The sequence below is a fragment of the Macaca thibetana genome, chromosome 4 (assembly GCF_024542745.1).
Source record: "Macaca thibetana thibetana isolate TM-01 chromosome 4, ASM2454274v1, whole genome shotgun sequence".
Lineage (NCBI taxonomy): Eukaryota > Metazoa > Chordata > Mammalia > Primates > Cercopithecidae > Macaca > Macaca thibetana.
This window is the reverse complement of record NC_065581.1, coordinates 67,935,461-67,961,901: the sequence shown is the minus strand read 5'-3', so window position 1 is coordinate 67,961,901 and position 26,441 is coordinate 67,935,461. Positions and strand designations below refer to the sequence as shown.

Sequence of the window (26,441 nt, the reverse complement as noted above, 5' to 3'; positions counted from 1 at the left end):
AAATGACACAAACATCATTCACTTATCATAAATATTTTATCTTTTTAATTAGTATGGGGCACCTGTAATTCACACACAATAGTCTCTATGATGTAGCATGAATGCGTATGGCATATGACTACAGAAGCTCAACAAGTTTGGATGCCTTAATTCGCCAAAAATTTGAAAACCTGAAATCACTGGATCTGAATATTAAAGAATATGGTTGAACTGGTATAAAACTAATTTATTAAATTGTTCTTTTCAAGTATGGATTTACATTTCCTCTTTTTAGTCCAACTCTTTGCTTCATAATTTGCTTTCACACCAATAAGGAAAGATTTCATATCAAGGTTTATTTCTGCGACTTAGCTCAATAGTGCTGCTTCTGAATTCGTTATCAGGCAGCCTATATACTTTATTGTAGCTAAGTCTGTCCCTGTACAAACACTGAATGACCTTTAGACTACTTCAGTTCCTGTAGGCTTAGCAATGTATTCTCAGAAGAACAAGATACTTTATTAGCGAAGTTCCTCCTGAATTGCATAAATGGGAGCGAGATAACACAATATGCTACCATGGCCACAGTTTTTGTGATACATGGCAAGGCAGGGCAAGGCTTATTCCTGCTTGAGTAACATTAGGACATTCTCTTATTTTGTCTTTATTATCCTTCCATGATTCATTTAGGAATTAAAATAGGCCCTATCCTGGTGTCTGGAATGGGGTGAGAAAAGGGAAGCTCTAGGTAAAATTCCAAAGTTTACCTTTGGTATTCTAGTTTTCCACAAACCTGATTTTTGTCTTGGTCCCCTTTCTTTGTCCCTTCTTCTCAAAGTTGTGTTCACCAGCTGCTCTTTTAAGTTTACCTTCTTGTTCCTATTCCACCCAGAACAGTTTCTTTCCCATTGAATATCAAGCTATAAAGTTGCATCTAATCCTTGCAACCATTCTCTTCCCAGAACTTCCAATCAGGTGACACAAACAGAACAATTTAATGGAACTATAATATTTTTCTCTAGTAACATATAGTTTAAAAAAAAAAAAAAAAAGCCCTGTCTGCTTGTGGGAACTAAATAAAAACATATTAAAAAAAAAAAAAAAAAAAAGAAAAGAAAAAAAAGAAAAGAAAAAACAAAAAAAAAAAAGAGAAAAAAATACCCTGAAGATTACCTTTCCCATGTAAAACTATTTCTTGCTACTGGCCTTTACTTCTACTGGTCACTAAAAATAACCTTCGAACAGACTTTTATTTTGTGGAAGAGGTGTCAACTCTCCTCTTAGTTTTATAATGCAGGGGTTGGCAAACTACAGCCTGAGAACCAAATCTGGCCCAACACCTGTTTTTGTAAATAAAACTTTATTGAAACAGAGCCACATTCACTTATTCATATACCATCCATGGCGGCTTTCATGTTACAACAGAGTTGAGTAGTTAAGACAAAAATGTGTGGTTCCCAAAGCCCAAAATGTTTACCATTTGGTCCTTAACAGAAAAAGCTGATTCTTGTTCTACAGCATAGAAAACTGGGTCGCTGGTTGTGTATTCTGACATACTTTTCAAGAAAACTTTGCCTGAGGTATTGGTATGCATTCACCTCACCTCTCTATAGAGGTGGACTGGCTTTCAAGTCTTGTCAGAGTCCTAAATTTCCAAAAAAGAATGTCAGTGAGATCCTTTAATGCTTATCAACGTCACTTTAATTTACCCTGAAAACTGGCTACCCTTCTGATACTATTACCATAATTCATTGTTATTCAAAATCTTGGTAATGAGAAATGATGTTCATGAAAATTGCCGAAAAAAATACATTCCATTCATTATGTTATTCATTCTAAATTGCTACATTAAGATGATGCCAGACCATTAGTAAGTTGAATACAGTGATTACGCTATTTCATCCGTTGTAGAATCCTTTTTATTTAGCCCTTTAGAGAAGGTGATTGATCTTTAATAAATAACTTCTAAGAAAAAGTCCTATAAAACAACAGTATTTTATATATGGATCCTATTTGCTACAATATAGCAAAAATAATGAAACAAAACAAAACACACAGGGAGAAAATTACCACCACCAAAAATTGCTTTTTTGAAAAGACAAATAAAATAACAAAGTTCTGGTGAGACAATTCAAGAAAAAAAGAGTGAAGGCACAAACAACTAGAAACTAAAATAAAATCAGGAATGAAACTAGAAAACATTAGATATTGTAGATATTAAAAAGATAACTGAAGGATACTATGAACTACTTGATGTCTATAAATTAAAAAAACTTAGAATGGGCAAACTCCTCGAAAAATGTAATTTACCAAAACTGATTGAAAAAAACTGTAATATCCCCCAGTACTGTGTCATCTTAATCTAATCACTGGGAAATATAATACAAACCCAAACTGAAGAATAGTTCACAAACTTACTGGCCAATACTCTGAAAAGTCAAGGTCATGCAAAGATAAGGAATTCATCCCGATTAAATGAGTAAAGGAACATGAAAACTGAATTCAATGTGATCCTGAATTTGATCTTGGAAAAAGTTGTTATGCAAAACATTAGTAAGATGATTGGTAAAACTTAAATATGGGCCATACATTAAATATCAGTATTGTAGCAATATAAAATTTTCTAAAGTAGATCAGTGTATTGGTTAACTAAGAGAATGTCCTTATTCTTAGAATATATGTGCTGAAGTACTTAATCATAAAAGAATACTATGTCTATAATCATCATATTGCTCAGGAAAAACAATGTAAGTATATATGTATGCATATTTACATGTGTATCTACCTACAAAAAAGAGGCAATGATAAAGCAAATGTGCCAAAATGCTGATTTGTGATTCTGATGAAAATTATATAGAAGTACTCTGCATTACCTTTTTTTTTTTTTTTTTTTTTCCTTTTTTTTGAGATGGAGTTTCACTCTTGTTGCCCAGGCTGGAGTACAGTGGTGTAATCTCAGCTCACTGCAACCTCCACCTCTACCACTGCCTCAGCCTCCCAAGTAGCTGGGACTACAGGCACTTGCCACCATACCTGGATACTTTCTGTATTTTTAGTAGAGATGGGGTTTCACCATGTTGGCCAGGCTGGTCTTGAACTCCTGACCTCAGGTGATCCACCTGCTTTGGCCTCCGAAAGTGCCGGGATTCCAGGTGTGAGCCACCACTCCCGGCCAACTTTTTAAAGTCTTCTGTAAGTTTCTGATTATACTTTAGAAGCTTTACAGTTTTGCCTTTCACATTTAAATCTTCAATCCACTTGGAACTGAATTTTATTTAATATTTACCACATGGATACTCAATTGTCTCAAACATCATTTATTGAAAAATCTCACTGATCCACATATGTTATGTCCAAAAATGGCTATGTCCATGTCTGGCCTTTCTCTTAGTTTCCTTCTATTCTAAAATTAAGACCTCCAGTTCATTAAAAAACAATATAAAATCAATGAAAACAATAAACCATGAATGAGAGAGGCTCTATTAGTAAAAACACATAACAAAGGACACAGAAAAGCATTAGAAATAAAGAAGAAAAAAGTAATCTTATTAGAAATGGGCAAAAGATTAGAATAGGCATTTCATATGGGGCAAACCTGCATAACCAATAATCACACAAAGCAGTGCTCAACCACATGGGTAATCAGAGAAATGCAAATTAAAGCCTCAATAATATACCATTTCACATCTATCAGTTTGGCAAAGTTTAAAAAGCTTGCCAGTATCAAGAATTGGAGAGTATGTGGAGTAACAAACTGTGCTGGTGGGAGTAAAAATTGGTACAACTCTGAAAACTGTCACATTAGCTAGTAAAAGTGAAGTATGCATACCCTATGACTCAGCAATTTCCCTCACAGGTAAGTATTTCAGATGAACTGGTATGCCAGGACATATACACAAGAATGTTCATAGCAGTTTGGTTTGTAATAGCTACTACAAGTTAGAAGTAATCCAAGTATCTATCAACAGTAGAACAGATAAACAAATGTGGATATATTCAAATGGAGATATATTACAGCAATGATAATGAACAATCTACAGGTACTGTCAAAAAAGACGGATTAATCTTCTAATGTCTTGAGTGAAAAAGCAAGATACAGAAGAACACTACTGTACAATTTCATCTATATAGAATTCAATAACAGGTGGAAACAACCTCCACTATTTAACATGCATACATAGATAATAAAACTAAAAGAGAAGTAAGGAACTCATCATCTACAAAAGACAGGATAGTGATTACTTCTAAGTATTAGGAAGGGTATAGTAAGTGGAAAAGACACAGAGCAAACATCTGTAGTATTGAGAGTATTCTACTTCTTGATCTGCATAATAACTGAAAGGGTGTATGCTTTTAATTATTTGATAAAATGTGCCTGTTGCATGCATTTTCTGACTGACTATATGTTATGTTTTATAATTAAGAAAATTTTTTTTAAAAAGGAAAAGAAATTAATGATGTTTGGAGGAACCCCTAGTATGTAAGGTAAAATCAGGGTGCATGCAGAGTATATAAGGAAAAAAGATGGAAAGATAGTTATTTAACATGTAAAATCTCTTTAGATGCTATACAATAAAATTGCATAGAAATTCCTGCATAATGTCCATACTAGGTCTACAGCTAACATATATGTGTAATGTGTGGACTGCCCCCTCCATCTTGCCAAGTTTATAATACACATTCCTTTATTAGGTCAGTGATAGAGAGAAAAAGGGAAGGAAAAGGAGAAGAGGAAGACTAAGTTTGAGATAGCTCTCTAGTTCCTGATTCCTGTCCCTAATGAAGCTTGGCTATTAATTCCTATTCTTAGGTTCCAGGGGCTATTCTGTATCATATATTTTCCTATTTTACTTACTTTTAGGTGGTTTTTCTTAGCAGCAGAGATTGTGATTGAAACAGGTCATATGCTTAACTGTATTGTTCCATTCTATTATTAATTTTGGAAGTCAAACAATAACATTATGATAAATGTCTTCTGATTTATCAATATATAGGTAAAAATCAGGTCTGTTTTCATAAAAATTTTCTAAAGGTAAATAATACTCATTAAAATGCTCTAAAATCACTTCTCTTTAACTTACCCTCAAAGTATGGTGCTCTTGTGCTAATAATATTCTTAGTTCTTCGTGTAGTGTTATAACTTCCAGAAACTGTCCCCATAAAGCCATCAAAAGTGAGCAAAGTTGTGCAAGATTCATATTGATAAGTTCTGCCAGTTCATCAGGATTCTCTATTTTCTGAAATTAAAAGAAAAAAAATTTCACTGTTTCCCAAGATTTAATATAACATACTTAAATATGTTACTGAGAATATTAATACAAAGGCAAATTTGTGATTTAAAAAAAGAAATGTGCATTTGTATGTGCACGCACATGTGTGTAGAGAGAGAAAGATCAATTGACAATGGTTTTTCAATTACCTGATAGTTACTGAAGCCATTTTCAACAACTTAACCAATATTTCAATATCTAAGATGTCTTGTTAACTGAAATAATGTCAATTGTAAACTAAAATGACAAATTCGGATGCTATAGAGAATGATCAGGTTCTAACATCAAAATATTGGGAATTTTAAACACAGTATTCAAATAATGATGAGAGTTACAATTTTTTTGAAAGGTAATATATTCTTAAGATTTTTCCTCAACCAGCTGAGAAAAATACTTAAAATATCTATGACTCCTTAGAAAAAACTGAGATACTTTCTGAAGTAGTCCTTTTCTCTTACTCCTATGTTCTTAGGTTCTACTTCACTTGTGAGTAATCCTTTTACAGAGTTGTCAAACACTTATTTTTTTTTTCATTTCTAACAATTCACTCACTTGCTATTTACTGAACACATTTTAAATGCTAATGGCCTAGATTCTAGAGATACAAAGATTAATATGAGAAGTTCACGGTCTAGTGAGAAGAGAAAAGCAGGTAAACAAACTATTATAAAATACTGTTATTAGGACATGATCGGAAGATGGCCGAATAGGAACAGCTCCAGTCTGCAGCTCCCAGTGACACCAATGCAGAAGGTGGGTGATTTCTGCATTTTCAACTGAGGTACCCAGTTCATCTCATTGGGACTGGTTAGGCAGTGAGTCCAACCCACAGAGGGTGAGTAGAAGTAGGGTGGGGCGTTGCTTCACCTGGGAAGTACCAGAAGCCAGGGAACCTCCCTCCCCCAGCCAAGGAAAGCCATGAGGGCTGTGCTATCCAGCCAGATCACTGTGCTTTTCCCGCAGTTTTTGCAATCTGCAGATCAGGAGGTTCCCTCATGTGCCTACACCACCAGGACCCTGGGTTACAAGCACAAAAGTGGGCAGTTGTTTGGGCAGACACTGAGCTAGCTGAAGGAGTTTTTTTCATACCCCAGTGGTGCCTGGAACCCCAGCAAGACAGAACCGTTCACTCCCCCGCAAAGGAGGCTGAAGCCAGGGAGCCAGGTGGTCTCGCTCAGCGGGTCCCACTCCCACCGAGCCCAGCAAGCTAGGAATCAATGGCTTGAAATTCTCGCTGCCAGCACAGCAGTCCGAAGTCGACTGGGGAAGATCAAGCTTGGTAAGGGAGGGGCGTCTGTTATTACTGAGGCTTTAGTAGGTGGTTTTCCACTGACAGTGCTAAGGAGGCTGGAAGGTTTAGACCGGGTAGAACTCATTACAGCGCGGCAAAGCAGCTGCGGCCAGACTGCTTCTCTAGATTCCTCCTCACTGAGCAGGGCATCATTGAAGAAAGGGTAACAGGCCCAGTCAGCGGCTTACAGATAAACTCCTATCTCCCTGGGAGAGAGCCCCTAGGGGAAGGGACAGCTGTGGGTGCAGCTTCAGCGGATTTAATCGTTCCTGCCTGCTGGCTCTGAAGAGAGCAGCTGATCCTGACAAGAGGGATTCTCCAAGCACAGTGCACCAGCTCTGAAAGTGACAGGGAGAATGGAACCAAGATGGAAAACACACTTCAGGATATTATCCAGGAGAACTTCCCTAACCTAGCATGACAGGCCAATATTCAAACTCAGGAAATACAGAGAACACCACTAAGATTCTCCTCAGGAAGAGCAACCCCAAGAACACATAATCTTCAGATTCTCCAAGGTTGAAATCAAGGAAAAAATGCTAAGGGCAGCCAGAGAGAAAGATCAGGTTACTACAAAGGGAAGCCCATCAGAATAATTGCAGAGCTCTCTGCAGAAACCCTATATGCCAGAAGAGAGTGGGGGCCGATATTCAACATTATCAAAAGAAAAGCATTTTCAACCCAGAATTTCATATCCAACCAAAAAGCTTCATAAGTGAAGGAAAAATAAAATCCTTTACAGACAAGGAAATGCTGAGGGATTTTGTCATCAGGCCTGTCTTACAAGAGCTCCTGAAGGAAGCAATAAATATGTAAAGGAAAACCAGTACCAGCCACTGTAAAAACACACCAAAATATAAAGACCAATGACACTATAAAGAAACTGCATTGACTAATGGGCAAAATAACGAGCTAGTATCATGATGACAAGATCAAATTAATAGGTAACAATATTAACTTAAATGTAAATAGACTAAATGCTACAATTAAAAATACAGACTGGCAAATTGGATAAAGAGTCATGACCCATTGGTGGGCTGTATTCAGGAGACCCATCTCATGTGCAAAGACACATATAGGCTCAAAATAAAGGGATGGAGGAATATTCACCAAGCAAGTGGAAAGCAAAAGGAAAAAAAAAAAAGAAAGAAAAAAAAAAAGAAAAAAAAAGCAGGGGATGCAATCCTAGTCTCTGAAAAAACAGATTGTAAACCAACAAAGATGAAAAAAAAGACAAAGAAGGGCATAAAGGTAAAGCGATAAATTCAACAAGAGCTAACTATCCAAAATATATATGCATCCAATACAAGAGAACCCAGATTCATAAAGCAAGTTATTAGAGACCTACAAAGAGACTTAGACTCCCACACAATAATAGTAGGAGTCTTTAACATCCCACTGTCATTATTAGACAGATCAACGAGACAGGCAATCAACAAGGATATTCAGGACTTGAACTCAGCTCTGGACCAGGTGGACCTAGTAGACATCTACAGAACTCTTCACCCCAAATGAATAGAATATACATTCTTCTCAGTGCCACATAGCACTAAAATCGATTACATAATTGGAAGTAAAACACCCCTCAGCAACTGCAAAAGAATGGAAATCATAATAAACAGTCTCTCAGACCACAGTGCAATCAAATTATAACTCAGGATTAAGAAACTCACTCAAAGCTGTAGAACTACGTGGAAACTGAACAACCTGCTCCTGAATGACTACTGGGTAAATAACGAAATTAAGGTAGAAATAAAGAAGTTCTTTGAAACCAATGAGAACAAAGAGACAATGTACCAGAATCTCTGGGACACACCAAAAGCAATGTTAACAGGGAAATTTACAGCACTAAATGCCCACATCAGAAAGTTGAAAAGATCTAAAATCGACACCATAACATCACAATTAAAAGAATTATAGAAGCAAGAGCAAACAAATTCAAAAGCTAGCAGAAGACAAGAAATAACTAAAATCAGAGCAGAACTGAAGGAGACAGAGACATGAAAAACCTTAAAAAAAAAAAAATCAATGAATCCAGGAACTGGTGTTTTTGAAAAGATAAACAAAATAGGTAGACCACTAGCCAGACTAATAAAGAAGAAAAGAGAGAAGAAACAAATAGACACAAAAAATGATAAAGGGGTATCACTACTGACCCCACAGAAATACAAACTAACATCAGAGAATACTATAAACACCTCTGCACAAACAAACTAGAAAATTTGGAAGAAATGGATAAATTCCTGGACACGTACACCATCCCAAGAGTAAACCAGGAAGATGCTGAATCCCTGAATAGGCCAATAACAAGGTCGGAAATTGAGGCAGTAATTAATAGCCTACCAACCAAAAAAACTCCAGGACCAGATGGATTCACAGCCAAATTCTACCAGAGGTACAAAGAGGGGCTAGTACTGAATTCCTTCTGAAACTATTCCAAACAATGGAAAAGTAAGGACTCCTGCGTAACTCATTTTATGAGACCAGCATCATCCTGATACCAAAACCTGGCACAGACACAACAAAAAAAGAAAATTTCAGGCCAATATCTCTGATGAACATCAATGAGAAAATCCTCAATAAAACACTGGCAAAGCTAATCCAGCAGCACATCAAAAAGATTATCCACCACAATCCAGTCGGCTTCATTCCTGGGATGCAAGGCTGGTTCAACATATGCAAATCAATAAATGTAATCCATAAACCACATGATTATCTCAATAGATGCAGAAAAGGCCTTTGCTAAAATTTAACATCCCTTCATGTTAAAAACTCTCAATAAAGTAGGTATTGATGGAACATATCTCAAAATAATAAGAGCTATTTATGACAAACCTACAGCCAATATCATACTGAATGGGCAAAAGGGGGAAGCATTCCCTGTGAAAACCAGCACAAGACAAGAATGCCCTCTTTCACACCTCCTATTCAACATAGTACTGGAAGTTCTAGCCAGGGCAATCAGGCAAGAGAAAGAAATAAAAGGTATTCAAATAGGAAGATAAATTGTTTGTCTCTGTTTGAAGATGACATGATTGTCTATTTAGAAAACCCCATCGTCTCAGCCCAAAATCTCCTTAAGCTGATAAGCAGCTTCAGCAAAGTTTCAGGACACAAAATCAATGTGCAAATATCACAAGCATTCCTATACACCAATAATAGACAGACAGCCAAGTCATGAGTGAATTGCCATTCACAATTGCTACCAAGAGAATAAAAAACCTAGGAATGCAACTTACAGGGGATGTGAAGGACCTCTTCAAGGAGAACTACAAACCACTGCTCAAGGAAATAAGAGGACACAAACAAATGGAAAAACATTCCACGCTCATGGATAGGAGGAATCAATATTCTGTCTATACTGCCCAAAGTAATGTATAGATTCAATGCTATCCCCGTCAAGCCACCATTGACTTTCTTCACAGAATTAGAAAAAACTACTTTAAATTTCATATGGAACCAAAAAACAGCCCATATAGCCAAGACAATCCTAAGCAAAAAGAACAAAGCTGGAGGCATACCACCACCAGACTTCAAACTATACTACAAGTCTACAGTAACCAAAACAGCATGTTACTGGTACCAAAACAGATACATAGACCAATGGAACAGAACAGAGGCCTCAGAAATATCACCATACATCTACAACCATCTGATCTTTGACAAACCTGACAAAAAAAAAAAAAAAAAAAAAAGCAATGGGGAAAGGATTCCCTATTTAATATATGGTGTTGGGAAAATTGGCTAGCCATACGCAGAAAACTGAGGCTGGACCCCCTTCCTTACACCTTGTACAAAATTAACTCAAGATGGATTAAAGACTTAAATATAAGACCTAAAACCATAAAAACCCTACAAGAAAACCTAGGCAATGCCATTCAGGACATAGGCATGATGGGCAAAGACTTCATGACTAAAACACCAAAAGCAATGGCAACAAAAGCCAAAATTGACAAATGACATCTAATTAAACTAAAGAGCTTCTACACGGCAAAAGAAACTCTCATCAGAGTGAACAGACAACCTACAGAATGGGAGAAAATTTTTGCAATCTATCCATCTGACAAAGGGCTCATATACAGAATCTACAAGGAACTTAAACAAATTTACAAGAAAAAAACAACCCCACTGAAAAGTGGACGAAGGATATGAACAGACACTTCTCAAAAGAAGACGTTTATGCGGCCAACAAACATACGAAAAAAAAGCTTATCATCACTGGTCATGAGAGAAATGCAAATCAAAACCACAATGAGATACCATCTCATACCAGTTAGAATGGCAGTCATTAAAAAGTCAGGAAACAACCAATGCTGGAGAGGATGTGCAGAAATAGAAAGGCTTTTAAACTACTGGTGGGAGTGTAAATTAGTTCAACCATTGTGGAAGACAGCGTAGCGATTCCTCAAGGATCTAGAACCAGAAATATCACTTGACCCCGCAATTCCATTACCGGGTATATACCCAAACGATTATAAATCATGCTACTGTAAAGATACATGCACACGTATGTTTATTGCAGCACTATTCACAATAGCGAAGACCTGTAACCAACCCAAATGCCCATCAATGATAGAGTAGGTAAAGAAAATGTGGCACACATATACCATAGAATACTATGCGGCCATAAAAAAGGATGAGTTCATGTCCTTTGCAGGAACATGGATAAAGCTGGAAACCATCATTCTCAGCAAACTGACACAGGAACAGAAAACCAAACACCACATGTTCTCACTCATAAGTGGGAGTTGTACAATGAGAACACATGGACACAGGGCGGGGAACATCATACACCAGGGCCTGTCAGGGAGTGAGGGGCTAGGGGAAAGATAGCATTAGGAAAAATACCTAATGTAGATGTCGGGTTGATGGGTGTGCAAACCACCATGGCACGTGTATACCTATGTAACGAACCTGCACTTTCTGCACATGTATCCCAGAACTTAAAAGTATAATTAAAACAAAATAAAATAAAAATAAATTTCTGTGTGTGTGTATGTGTGTGTGTATCCCCAAAGGCTGCTTATCACATATGATACTGCTACTCTCAGTTTATTTTTATTTCTTTTTAAAGTCTGCAGTTCAGCAGGCTTTTCTTCCCCCACTCAAATCACACTTTCATTTACCTTGCCTAACTCAGAGAAGACGCTAAACAAAAATTAAACAAAATTAGTAAGAAGAGGAGGAATTATGATCATGTCCTATTCACTTTTGTGACTCTAGTTACTCGTACATAGTAGTAACTCAATAAATATTTACTGAGTGAATAAATAAGTGAATGAGAAGTTATAGTTTTCAGATTAAAAAAAACTTCCAGAATTTATAAAAAACATTTGTATGTTTACAGAATTTATGGAAAATGTTTACATTTCTATGAAAAAGAGCTCCCATAATTTATGGAAAAGGTTTATAAATACCAGAAGCTGGAATGGAAGCTAAGAGTCAAGATATAATGAATAAAGATTCATCAACATATGATGAATTTCCTGCTGTGTTTTTTCCCGAGATGGTTTTACAAATGTAGCACAAATGAAGCTAACAAGTTTTTCATGTCTCTTTTAAGAATATGGACTTTAAAATATAAGCTGAAACTTGCAGTATTATTGTCCCCAAGGAGAGTTTTAATGGAGTTTAGAAAAAGAAGAGTTGGATAAGTAACTGAGAGTAATTAAATAGCATTGTATAAGATATGAAACACTTCACTTAGCATGGTCTATACAAAAGTAGAAACAATTTTCTGGCCTTTAACCCAGGCAAATAAATAAATAAATAAATAAATAAATAAATAAATAAAGTACACAACTCTCTTTTTATTTTTCCTGAGAGCAAGGTTATCTAGATACCTAGTACTTATTAATTTTATTCCCTAGGGATCATGATACTGCAGTTCTGAAAAACTTTAGTACTCTCATTGTTGGAAAAGCATCCCTGAAGCATAGATAAATTATTTCTCTGGTTTTCATAAATCTCTTGTAATAAATACCAAAATAAATAATAATACAATTTTTTATATTAACAAAGGAAATTAGAATTACGTTTGGCATGATCTTTTATATATATAAATGTAGGAATAAGACTTTACATTAGTATATTTTTCTTTTCTTTTTTTAAACTTGAGACAGGGTCTCATTACATGGCCCAGGCTGGAGTGCAGTGGCTATTCAAAGGTATGAATACAGTCTCAACTCCTGCACTCAGGCAGTACTCCCACCTCAGTCTCCTGAGTAGGTGGGACTACAGGTGTGTGCCACTGTGTCTGGCTACATTTGCGTTTTTTTCAAATCACATTATCTTATACATATATATTTTCCCATAACATTCACCGCTTGTTTGATTGCAAAATGCTGCTTTACTTAGAAAATATGAGAAAGCAAAAAAAGATGAAAAAAGTTCATTTTAGTGTACAGGCTTCAAGTTTTTTTCAATTATATACATAAAGCAAAAGCTAAAATAATATATAGTTTCATACAATTTTCACTGAATATAATACAGTATGAACATTTTTCCACTTCATCAAACATTTGTTAAAAACATCTTTTTATTTTATTTTATTTTTTTTTTGAGGCAGAGTCTCACTCTGTCGGCCAGACTGGAGTGTAATGGAATGCTCTTGGCTCACTGCAACCTTTGCCTCCTGGGTCAAGCGATTCTCCCTGTCTCAGCCTCCCAAGTAGCTGGGATTATAGATGCCCACCACCACACCCAGTTAATTTTTGTATTTTTAGTAGAGATGGGGTTTTGCCATGTTGGCCAGACTGGTCTCCAACTCTTGACCTCAGGTGATCCGCTCGCCTTGGCTTCCCTGGATTACAGGTGTGAGCCACTGCGCCTGGCCAAAAACATCATTTTTAAGGCTGTATAACTTAGATTACAAGTATCCCGTAATTTGTTTAACCATTCTACCACTGGGCATTTATTAAACAATTTTACAATATTATGAATCTTCACATGAACCTCTGTTTAGCTTTTGGTATACACTAAGAAGAGATATTTTTCTGGCTGTGGATACATACTGCCAATCTAATCCCTGAAAAAGATATACAAGGTATGAGAATTTGTATCTCACCACGTCTCAAGACACATTATAATATGTTATAGGTTGTTGATGTTAAAGTTTACGACATCCATTTACATACTGAAATTTAAATAGGTATATCTAAAAAATTAATTAGCAATACATGGATACATATGTATTATTTTTAAACATTTAATATAGATGCATATAAAGAATAAAAATTCCCATTTACAAACTTTACTCTCCATGCCACTTTTTTTCTGTATTACTGTTAAAAGCTTGGAATATATATATCCTTTCAAATATTTCATATATAATCACATAAACACAATAAAATACACAAACAGCTTTTTAGTTCTTTTAACGTACTATACAAAATCATATTATTCATATTTTTCTTTTTTCAATTAATATATCTTGAAGAGTTTTCAGCATGAAAACAGTATCTAGCATCATGAATTAATAAATATTTTCTGAATTAAATAATTCATGACAATTTCATAGAGATCCACCTAATGCTTTTAAATGGCTACATCAGAATTGATAATAATTAATGATGTAATTTCTTATATTTGTGCACATTTATATTTTTGTAGAACAGATTATTAAATAAAAACTGCTGTGCAGATTTAATAATTGTGCAACATGTAAGTGTTTTTAAAATACATCAATGGACTAATGTTAAAAAATATTGTGCCAGTTTATACCATCACCAACAGGGTATGCAGATACTAGTTTCACTACAGTCTTGCAAAAAATGAAGATCAGTAGTCACTTTCATTCTTGCAAATTTCATAGGCAAAAAAAATAACCTATTAGAATTTGCATTCCCCTGGTTTCCAGTAAGAATGAGTATCATTTCAGGAGCTAAATTATTCTGCTAAGGACTCATTTGTACACTGCCTCATTGTATCCTTTTTTTTTTTTTTTTTTAACAAGGGTGTTGTTTTAAAATTGATACTTGAGAGCATGTTATATATAGTGAGCACTGACCATTAGCCTGCTTTAAATATTGCAAATATTCTCTTCCAGTCTATTCTTTGCTTTCAAATTTATAGTACATTTTGTTACAAAGAAATTTCAAATCATCAATGTCTTATTTTGTCCCTTAGGTTTTTATTGGTCTTTAAAAAACCTTTTTAAAAATTGTCTGAGGGAGTCATTTCATATCCCAAGATCAGATTGTTTATATTTACATATGTATGTAATTTTTTTCTTCCTAATTTCTTTGGACACTTAACTCTTTAGTCCATTTAGAACTGTTGCTATAGCATGGCATGACGTTAACTTTACCACAATAGTTATAGACCCTGACATTACTGATATTTTATCATACACTTAGTTATTAAACATAATAGTGACTATTTTAGTGCTGTTTAATTCCACTGACTTGTCTTTTTATTCTTTTAGAGAAATCCTACCTTATTTCTTTTCATTACTGTTATTTTACATATATTTTAGTATCCAGTTGAGCAAGTCTTTCTTCATTTGTATTATTTTAAAATTACATTATTTTTTTAAAAGTTTTTCTTAGCCATCTTTACATTTCTTGAAAAGATTTTAAAAACAGGTTTAAATTTCCAGTGGGATTTTGGTTTGGACTCATTAAAATGATTGACTGGAGTAAAACTGATATATTTTAGTGATTATCTACAGGAGTATCATATGTATATTTATTCAAAATTTCTTTAATAGCTCAGTGAAACACTGCAGATGTTTTCATATTAACCGCACACATCTTAAGATTGTTTAATGTTCTTTTGAGCAATTATCATAAGAACATTAGTGACTTTTTTAAAGAAAATATTTACCTTACTTGAACTGCAGAGAAAACCTCTAGGACAGTATACAAAACTTATGTATCCTGCATATGCATAATTTTCTTAGAATACCTTTTTGAATGGGTCTAGTCCTCATTCAAATTTACATACAAAAGTATATCCAAACCAAATACATATTTTCCTTTGATTCATGCCTCTGATTTCTTCCATTAATGTAGCTGACCAAGAGTGAATGCATAGTGAAACATGCATTTAGTTAAAAACATTTAGTTTCTCAGAAAAAGAAAGGCAAATGTATCAATTTAATTGCAAGAGTGAACTGAAAAAATGATATGAGAAGCAAATTGATCTACTGAAATAAAACAAATTTTCATTTTTAAACAGTATCATTTTATAAACTTGTACAAGTGATGTTTTAAAAACGTGTCCAAGAGAGTGAACAGAAGAAAATGTACAGCTTGATCAGTTAATTATCTTTGCTATTTCATTTATATGAAGAATAACATACTTTTTAAAAGGTAAGTTAACTTTATGCTGAAGCCAAATGAATTTTGACCAACTAAGTTGGTTCTACAATGGTTCTACAATGATCAACCACTTTATCTTTGCATTTTAGGAACTATAAATACTTTAAGTTTTCATAGACAAAATACCTAGAATAGGAAACAGAAACCACTCAAATAACTTGATGATGTGAATCAAAAAAATCCAAGTACCTTAACTTCTTCACATAGTTCAGTAAGTCGAGCTTCTACATCCATTTCCTCTGGAAGGAGTAAAGAGTAGAGGAAATATTTCAATGTTAGATATTTAATTTATATAAATAAAATTCCCATAAAAACTGAAAATTAAGACGTATCTGGACTACATTCAATGAATTAAATTTCAAGGTAACATATTTTAATAAACATATTATATAGGTAACGTGATTATTAAATTCTACATTCTGATAAATATCATTTTTCAGTTTTCACAAGAGTTAACACTGTCAAGGAAACTTAACTATATACATTAAGTAACTTGCACAACTGTGTTACACAAAAGAGTAACTATATAATTAGATTTTACTGTACTTCATATTTTATAATTTCCAGTATGGTTTAGTATTTTGTGTTATACATACACATGCCTTGCTTTCTCGTTTTTTACAAAAGCTATTCCTAAAATGCTCAAGTAAAATCAATTTTTATAACTGAAACATTTAAAATATACCTAGGGTGTAGGCTATTTAATAAAAATGAATATCAAGATCCTTTAATAAAGTTAGTTCCTAATACATTTATTTTTCTATAAAATATTCTTAAACTGAGGCAAATATTTGCCATACAACTCTGATTTACTTAATATATGCTATAATCATCTATAAAGAGGTACACAGATTTACAATTAAAATGGTAATATTTACCTGGAAAAACAGAAACTAAAAAAATATAAAGATTTATTAATTATTTATTTTTGGCAGGGAGGAATTACACTAAGGTCTGAAATATCTTTACATACACATAATTTTTAAGTAGAAATCAAACAGGTCTTTTAAAAGAACTGTAACAGCCTAGTTATAACCATACAAAATTCCCATAATCTTGTGAAAGAGTTTAATTGATCCTTCTCACATAAAGGCAAGAACACATTCTGTAACATCCCTGAATTCACTCATCAGCTGACTAATTTGTAAGACAGACTGAATGTTTACTACATGATAAAAATGATAAACATTTAAATTTGTTAAAAAAAAGCAATCACAATTATATGGTAAAACACAACCACAGTATAATTATTAAGAGTAGGGAGACAGCCAGATATGAGCAGCCAAGGGAGCCTCTGGGCAAAGAAGTCCTGGAGATGCTGCCCACTGACAGTAAAAAGGACGATGGCTATATTGGCTATACCTGGCCTTGTGGTTGGGCTCCTGCGACCCTGAAGCATGTGCACTCCTCCAATAACTCACCCTAGAATAGTCTTTTGCTCATTACAATAGTAAAAAACACACCCCGAGGTGGAGATTTTAAATGCTAACAAGACAAGCAACATGTGTACTAGCATGTACAACTACAGAGCGTATATGCCCAAGGGGATTGCCTAAAACATGATTGCAAGTGACACCTCCTCATGCCCTTTCATGAATAATCATGTATTCTTCATAGAGTCCCCCAGCACTGGCTGCTGCTGGCTCACTCTCTCCAGAAGCTTGCTCTGCTTTATCTTTCAGAGTGCAGTACTGTCTCTTTAAATAAATTCTGCTGCATAACCCTTGCTGTGTGTCTCTTGGCTGAATTCTTCCTTCAACAAGAACCAAGGACACTGCACCCCTCCTGGTAACATAATGTGAACAACAAATACTCTGTTGTTAACTAAAAATCAATGGAACACATATATTTCATAACTCACAAAATATACAAGTAAAATTGTATTTAGATATTGATATATACCAAAAAATAGATCACTAATTTGGCCAACTTGTTGGTAACTAAAGAAATTTGCTCTGATTTCACAATCATTTCACTGTCAGATAAACCAGTGGCTTATCTGCATTAAAACCACCACTCCCATAGGCCAACATCTGTTTTCACATTACTCATGATCTTTTCCTATGATAGAAAAAAATCAGGAAAATTAGTCTTAGAAATTACATATTCTACCCTCTGAGTTTTAAAAATTTGAAATAAGGTTTTGAGAGTTGTGACACATTTTTCTAATGTTTACATAGAAGAACCTAACTGCATAAATGGGTATGTTTGCATTATAACTAGTGAGAGCTACTTCAATGCAAACAATATCTTAAAGAATGTTTAAAAGCATAATTTAACTTTAAAATCTTAGTCCTGAAAATAATTTCAAAATCACTTAGATTTTTAAGGGAGTTTAAAATCCTATTTTAATTATTTTTTCTTTTTAAAGTGACATATATAACAGACCCTTGAGCAACACAGGTTTGATCTATGCAGATGCACTTATACACAAGTATTTTTCAATAAATATTTTGGAAAGAATATGAAACTTGTAAACTATGTAGCCTAGAAATATTGAAAAAATTAAGAAAGATGAATATGTCATGATTGCATAAAAACATGTAGATACTAGTCTTTTTATGTATTAATCAACCGTTTGCGTTATCAGTAAGGCTTTCAGTGAACAGTAGGTCATTAGTTGGTAAGTATTGGAGGAGTCAAAAGTTACAGGAATATTTTTAACTGTACAGGGGTCAGTGCCCCAATTCCGGTGTTATTCAAGGGTATACTGTATATACCCATTTATACAATTCTACAGAAATACATAGATGTGATTATCATAATATATTTTGGGGGGGCTTGGCTCCTATTACTAATCCAAGGTTACAGTCTAGAGCATATCCTCCCATATTTTTCAAATATAATATACATATACACATATGAGTTTTGGAGTCACTGTTTTGTAAAAATAGGATTGTATTTTGCACACTTTTTTGCATCTTGCTTTTTTTCTCTCAGCATTACCCCACAGTATTCTGGTACCTAGCACTAAAGCATGTTTTAAGATGACTACACAATATTCTTTGATGTAGGTGCATCATGATTTATTCTGTATTCCACTCTTTGTCCAAATAATGGGCATTGATCTTTGTTTATACTGTTTTGCCGCTAAGAACAATACTGAAATAAACATGCTTGTAGCTATATCTTTACATACTAGCTAGTATGTTATTTCTATGATACAGGTGAACAGAAGTGGGGATACTAGGCCAAAGGGTACATATATCTATTATTTATTTTCTAAATCTATCCATTCATTCAACAAATATTTATAACACAGCTCAGACAATGGCAATATGATGTTAGGTTTAAGGATAAAAGATATCTCAACAAAAGTGTTTTAGTTTTGAATCAAGTATTTTTCTACCCAACCAAGATCTGGCCCATTTTTTTTTTAATAGATCTTTTTACACTAACCTGCATTCTATAAAATTATTTAGAATGCTCACATGTAAACTGATAGGCTGGCAATAAAATAGTTTAAATTAGAAGTATATTTGAATTGCTTAAAAAATGCTAAAATGTCATAAATGGCCATAATTTCATACTATGCATTCTTTAATTTTACAGTAACTTTATATGAGAATATAATACTATGTTCCAAAAAGAATGACAATAAATTTTCAACTATTCTTTTTCCTTCCTCACCAGAAAAATCAGTTTCTCTTAACAGTCTTAGTGAAAATTAACATAACTCAAATATTTCTGAGTTAGTTTTCACCTGAGAAATGTTGAGAAAGATTTTGGCTTTTTAACTTCCTTCAGTTCATACCTCTGAAAATTGAGAAATAAATACTGATTTTATTTCACTCTTTGATTCCTACAGCTTTTCACAATCTTTTTAAAAAGTAATTGTGATGGTTTATTGAACACAAAGTGAAAACTTTTAATATACTTATAGATAATAATTATTGCTATTCAAGAAAAGTCTAACTTATATATGAAAATGTATAATAAAATAATGAGATCAGAACATTTCCTTTACCATGTACAACATATCCAGATAGTGGTGATTTGATGTTATTTTGCTTTTTAAATGTAGAATAACAAAAAATAAGTGAAAATTGACTGAAAAAAAAAAAAACCCAAAAAACCAAAAAACTAAAAAATAACGACACAACCCAGATCCTGATAGGATATTTCTCTTCTCTATTCCTTTTTTTTTTTTTTTTTTGAGACGGAGTCTCGCTCTGTCGCCTAGGCTGGAGTGCAGTGGCCAGATCTCAGCTCACTGCAAGCTCCGCCTCCCGGGTTCCCGCCATTCTCCTGCCTCAGCCTCCCAAGTAGCTGGGACTACAGGCGCCCGCCACCTCGCCCGGCTAGTTTTTTGTATTTTTTTAGTAGAGACGGGGTTTCACCGTGTTAGCCAGGATGGTCTCGATCTCCCGACCTCGTGATCCGCCCGTCTCGGCCTCCCAAAGTGCTGGGATTACAGGCTTGAGCCACCGCGCCCGGCCTTTTTTTTTTTTGAGATTGAGTCTCACTCTGTTGCTCAGGCTGGAGTGCAGGAGCATGATCTTGGCTCACTGCAACCTTCACCTTCTGGGTTCAAGCAATTCTCCTGCCTCAGCCTCCCATCTCGTTTCTATTTCTGCAGTGCAGAAAACTAGGTTTAGTATTTTTTGAGGTGGAGTTTTGGTTTTGTGGCCCAGGCTGGAGTGAAATGGCACAATCTCGGCTCACTGCAACCTCTACTGCCCAGGTTTAAGCAATTCTCCTGCCTCAGCCTCCGAGTAGCTGGGATTACAGACATGCACCACCAAACCTGGCTAATTTTGTATTTTTAGTAGAGATGGGGTTTCATCACGTTGGTCAGGCTAGTCTCGAACTTCTGACCTCACGTGATCCGCCCACCTCGGCCTCCCGAACTGCTGGGATTACAGGAGTGAGTCACCATACCCTGGCTGGTTTTGTTTTAAAACACATTTCATTATCACTAGGCCTAGCCAAAGATAAAATAACAGCAAATTTAAGGCAATGTCATTAAACCAACAAATTGTAGTAATAATCATGGTTTTGAAAAAGTACTCTTCATAGAAACTTTAAAAAACACATGAAAAAAGCCAGAGTTTTGCATTTACCATTTCCAGACTTAAGTAAAAACTTCAATATTACAAATTAGGAAATTAACCAAAATTTATCTACAAACCAAACTGATTTTAAAGGTAAGTTCTTCAGAATGGTGGAAACATACTATATTATTAAATATATATTTATGAAATCTGATGCTAATTTAAAGCAAAATTTCATACTAATTAATTAATTAAAAGGGATCATTTACTTAAGCTATTTGTAAACGTACCTAGATGGTTGTCTTTCTGTGTTCGTGGCTGTTTTCTTCTGAGAAGACGCTCATATAGGAGCTGCATGTTGGCCTTGGCTAGTCATAAGGATTGCACACAGCACTAGTTACTATACTCCTTTTATAACAAAACTTACTAGAATTTTCCAGCTTGTTAATAATAGACTTAGTGTTTATCTGATAGTGCAGTTAGTTAATTAGCTTATCAAAATTACAAATGATGTACATTCGAGTATATATTTTTGGTTTTTTAATTTAAATGCATGTGTTGCTCAACATTTCATAATCCAATATGTTTTAATTTATTAGACTCAGAATTTTAGGTTGGCAGGGATCTCAGAGTTAACTCCCTGCTGTTACAAGTGTAGATACTGGGGTTCAGATAGGCTATGTGACTTGCCCAAACCTAATTCCAGAACTCCTGACTCTCATGTTCAGTAAGAGCTCCTTGCACCAAACCAATATTTAATTATATGTCATCAGAAAATGTACATCATTCATCTAGGAGAAAAGAGAAAGGCAAAAAAGCAGAAAGGAACTCAAGCATTATTTTAAAAGAGGGAACATATTTTAGAAAAGTTTTCAAAGCATAGTAAAGTTTAATAAGTTTAAATATATGCTTATTTGAAAACTCAATGAAAGTGGTAAAAAGGGAAATATTCTTTAATCAAGAACTACTCTGTATCCACTTATTAAAACTGGTGAATATAGTGGTGTTTGGTCAACAGTACATTATAGAAATATATTAGTGTTCACAATTTTATTTTGCTAGAATAAAAATAAAAGACATTGATAGTTTAGAATATGTAACACTCTTATTTTTAATAGTTAATAGTATTTTTAGATGTTTTCTTACAAGATGCAGTCAAGAATAAACTAAAATTCACAATAAAGAGAAAGGAAAATATAAACCGTAAAGTTTAAGAACACCACAATATATTACCAATATTTATTGAAGATGAATCTTGATTTTAAAAATCCCTAGAAAACTGTTAAGCTTTATGTTGATGCCTACACTTTTTCAAGTAAAAATGAAAACTGTATTGTGCTATTTCATTCATTCATTCAAGAAATGTTTTAAGTAAATCTATGTGTAAGGTACTAGTAATTTTATTTCTATCATATACTTATTTAAAACTGAAGTCTGGGTTTGCTTTAGAATTTTATTTTCTGATAAAATATTTTAAGCAAATAATTTGGAATAAAGTTGACAATCATTTTGTAATTAATTTCTGAAATTAAATATAAGGGCACTTTATTATGATACCTCCTATATTACATCTCTAAGCCCAAAGTAACATACATGACATAAAAGCCATCCTCACCAGAAAAAAGTTGAAAATCTTATGAATACATGATCATGCTGAAGTTAGACTGATAAATTAATAATAATTGCTAACACCGTCTAAGCCAGGGCTCCCCAACACCCAGGCTGTGGACTGGTACGCGTTTGTGGCCTGTTAGGAACCAGGCTGCACAGCAGGAGGTAAGCGGCAGGCGAGCAAGCACTACTTCCTAAGCTCTGCAGCGGCATTAGATTCTCATAGGAGCATGAACGCTATTGCGAACTGTGCATGTGAGGAATCTAGGTTGCATGTTCCTTATGAGAACTGAACTAATGCCTCATGATCTGAGGTGGAATAGTTTCATCCCGAAACAATCCCTTCCCCCAATCCGTGGAAAAATTGTCTTCCAGGAAACTGGTCCCTGGTGCCAAAAAGGTTGGGGACTGCTGGTCTAAGCTATTTGAAATAAATATTTGCCTTTAAAGGAAGAAACATTTTTATTTAATTACTAATTATAAATTTTACCAATAAACATACTTCCTTTTAAAGAGGATTTTTTTCTAAGTTAAAATGTGGTTCGTATGTTTTTCATTTGTAAATATTACATGTTAAATCTACTTTAATATTATATGCAGATGGACATCTTCCTTATACAGGTATTTATAAGCCCATCTCATATATTAAAACCCCAAGAAGCCCCATTTTGCTGGGTGAATTTCTCCTTCCCATCCCAATGCTAAGCTGATTTCTTACTACTGTTGCTGTGAGAGAAGAGGGAAGAGGAGAAGTCAAAGTTCTTTAAAGGCAGGGACCTATTCTTTCCTCAGCACCTAGCACAGTAACTTGACACAGGAGGTGCTCATTAAAAGCCCAAGGGAAGTACACCGTTAAGAAGTATTGTTCCTAGAGATCCTTTACACCCTTTGTCTTTGGGATAATCTCACCTTTGATTCCTGGCACATGTACCATATCTGATTCCCTTCAATCTCCTTACCATGTGAATGGAAACCACTTTGTGTTTGTAGGCCCAAAGTAAGTAAGTGACAGAAATGGTTCCATATGTGCACTCTTGAACATAAGATAATGCCTTCCTGAATCTACTGTAGCATTCCACATCAAAACTATTAACACTTTTTTTTTTTTTTGTAGAAATGACATTACACATGGATTTTAAGCTTTACATCACTACTTTTCATAACACTATTTTTCAGGCACATGATATTGTCCTTCATTAATATGGTAGTATAATAGTTTTGTGGTCTGGTCATTAAATCTAACTAAAATTTGTAATATAATTATTCTACAAAAATGTTTTTGATTTCCAAACCACCACTAAAGATATTTGAAACATAATTTTCCATTAAGGATAAGTGATAGCCTAAATTAGCTCTATTCTATAAATGATTCATTTTCTTTTTTTTTTTTTTTTTTGAGACGGAGTCTTGCTGTGTCGCCCAGGCTGGAGTGCAGTGGTGCGAACTTGGCTCACTGCAAGCTCCACCTCCTGGGTTCACACCATTCTCCTGCCTCAGCCTCCCCAGTAGCTGGGACTACAGGCGCCCACCACCATGCCTGGCTAATTTTTTGTATTTTTAGTAGAGACGGGGTTTCACCGTGTTAGCCAGGATGGTCTCGATCTCCTGACCTCGTGCTCCACTCGCCTCGGCCTCCCAAAGTGCTGGGATTACAGGCGTGAGCCACCGCGCCCAGCTGATTCTTTCATTTTCAAAAGAGAACATTTTTAAAAATTTACATTTGAGGTAGTAGCTGTCTATAGAATTTTCCTAAGGGAAACAGGAATTCTAAGAACATAAAGTAGCAAGGAAAATAGAGACTGTTTCAGAGAATAATGATCAGAAGATTATCTTTTCCATACTACCATTTTTGTTTTGAGAATGAATACATGGTCAAAAAAGAACAAATGTATTTTCCTATTGCTTATTTATGAAACCATTAGGATTACTGAATCAAGAATTCTAAACAGTCAATTTAGTGATATCTATGTCTAGTCAAGAAAGTGTGAGCTGAACTGACTGAATAATGGACTTAATCAATTAATTAAACTGGAATAGTTGCTGTTAGTGGCACAATAGCCAGCATTTTCTTACAGCTGAATTTAAGTGGGGTAGAAATTCTTACACTTTCTTGCAATTCCTGTGTAATCCAACACAATTTTTAAAGTAGTCTGATTAGTCTCAAACCCAAGAACTATGTTCAGTAACAGTGACTACTTTAGGGAGTGCACTAGTATTGTTAAAAGACTGAAATCCTTGAGGAACAAAGGAATAAAGAAAGAATACTGATTCTGTACATTTTAAAAGGCAATTTATGATTTATTAAAAAACATAATTATAAAACAATATATTCTAAAAAGATTAAAATATATTTCTATAAGCTATTAGCCAATATTTGAAAATAAAAGCTAATAAAACTGACATAAAAAGTCTGAATAAGAACTTATTTTGCCAATCCCAATAATTTATCTTCTGTGAAATAATATATGTAAAAGCATTTTGCAAACTACAAATGGTATACAAAATCAGGGCAATATGATTTTTTATTATGTACTACAAATATATACAGGTACTACACTTTTGGATACAACCTGAAGCTTGATTTTTTTAAGCAATTTAAATGATTTTTAAAATGTTAAAAAAGTAAGTAATGTTGTTATTCCCTAAAACAATATGAAAGGAATTTGAGATCTGAGATAACTATTATAAAATCAAATGTAAACAAAAATGCCCTAAATACCTACAATCTGATTAGACTGTAAAATATTTGGAAGTATGGATTTAATTTACCTTCCTATGATTCTGCAGATAATTACATTTGCTTTCTAGCATGTTTTTAGGTTATATTTTAAGAGGAACAGTATATTGACATGTTTTTTTTAAAAGACTCGTTTCAAATTTAGCATGAAGAAGCTATTTTTTAGCATTCTGAAAAACATTTTTAAACTGCAAAAAGTGATTATCAAGGTAGAAAAAGATGGAATTGAGAGAGAAGTAAAGTGAAGCACACAAACACTGTAGTTTTAGTATAGAAAAACTATGGCAAAGCTGGTAGCTAGCAATATAAGAATGAAGAGAATGATTTGAACCGTAGGATAGGTCTCGCTACTTTTAACATACCCAGTTCTAGTTTCTGACAAGAGGGAATCTCTTCTGTTACCGTAATGAAGTAGCTGTGCAATCCCTTGAAGGCTAGCAGCAAAGTGGCACAAAGTGTATAATGAAAACGATAGGCATGATGTAGGAAGGAGTCTGCAATGATGAAGCTACAACCCTAAACAAGAAACAGATGTAGGATACAGAGTGTCAGTAATACAAAATGTTATATTTGAAACTTGCAAAAATAAAGAAAAAATACTTAACCATCTGTCAACTAAATTTATTCTCATACATAAAAAAAATTTGGTAATATTTGAGAGTTGTTCAAACAATAAATTTAAGCATGAAATGTGGCCCTAGTAATTTCAGTTACAGTGGATTTTTATAACAAGTAGATTAAATTATTATTTTTGATAGCATGTTATTTATATTACATTTAGACTGAAGCACACTCAGCTTTTATAGTATGTCCCCTTTTCTTTTATAATAATAGCTGTACTTCCATTACTCTTTCCTTTTTTAATTTCTTTTTTTTAGATACAGGGTCTCAGTTTGTCACCCAGGCTCGAGTGAAGTGACACGACTGCAGCTTACTGCAGCCTCAACCTTCTGTGCGCAAGCGATTCACCTGCCTCAGGCTCCCTAGCAGTTGGGACTACAAGCACGTGCCACCATTATTTTCCATTATTTTTTGTAGAGGTGGGGTCTTGCTATGTTGCTCAGGCTGGCATCAAACTCTTGGCCTCAAGCAATCCTCCAGGCTAAGCCTCCCAAAGTGTTGGGATTACAGGTGTGAGCCACCACGCCTGGCCTGCGCTACTCTACCCTGGGTCTCGGCTCTGGCAATTGTTTTTTTTTTTTTTTTTTTTTTTTTTTTTGAGACGGAGTCTTGCTC

At 34.4% G+C, this 26,441-nt stretch overlaps 3 protein-coding genes across 16 annotated transcripts in view; all 3 read right to left on the bottom strand.

Moving 5' to 3' along the window:
- Positions 1-26,441, bottom strand: part of FAM135A (family with sequence similarity 135 member A) — a 134,340-nt gene that overhangs the window by 54,746 nt on the left and 53,153 nt on the right. For 8 of the 14 annotated variants that reach the window (XM_050789692.1, XM_050789702.1, XM_050789699.1 and 5 more), the window contains 4 exons: positions 25,568-25,721; positions 21,148-21,225; positions 16,053-16,102; positions 5,061-5,216 (listed from right to left, as the gene is read on the bottom strand). In XM_050789692.1, the coding sequence (XP_050645649.1) occupies positions 5,061-5,216; positions 16,053-16,102; positions 21,148-21,225; positions 25,568-25,721 (438 nt within the window). Of the gene's footprint in view, positions 1-5,060; positions 5,217-16,052; positions 16,103-21,147; positions 21,226-25,567; positions 25,722-26,441 lie in introns of those variants that run through there. The other 6 variants (XM_050789696.1, XM_050789700.1, XM_050789706.1 and 3 more) reach the window with 3 other exon arrangements.
- Positions 1-26,441, bottom strand: part of SDHAF4 (succinate dehydrogenase complex assembly factor 4) — a 170,897-nt gene that overhangs the window by 91,910 nt on the left and 52,546 nt on the right. The window lies entirely within an intron of this gene.
- The window catches only part of SMAP1 (small ArfGAP 1), a 428,466-nt gene that overhangs the window by 352,000 nt on the left and 50,025 nt on the right, over positions 1-26,441 (bottom strand). The gene's annotated exons all lie outside the window — the stretch shown is intronic.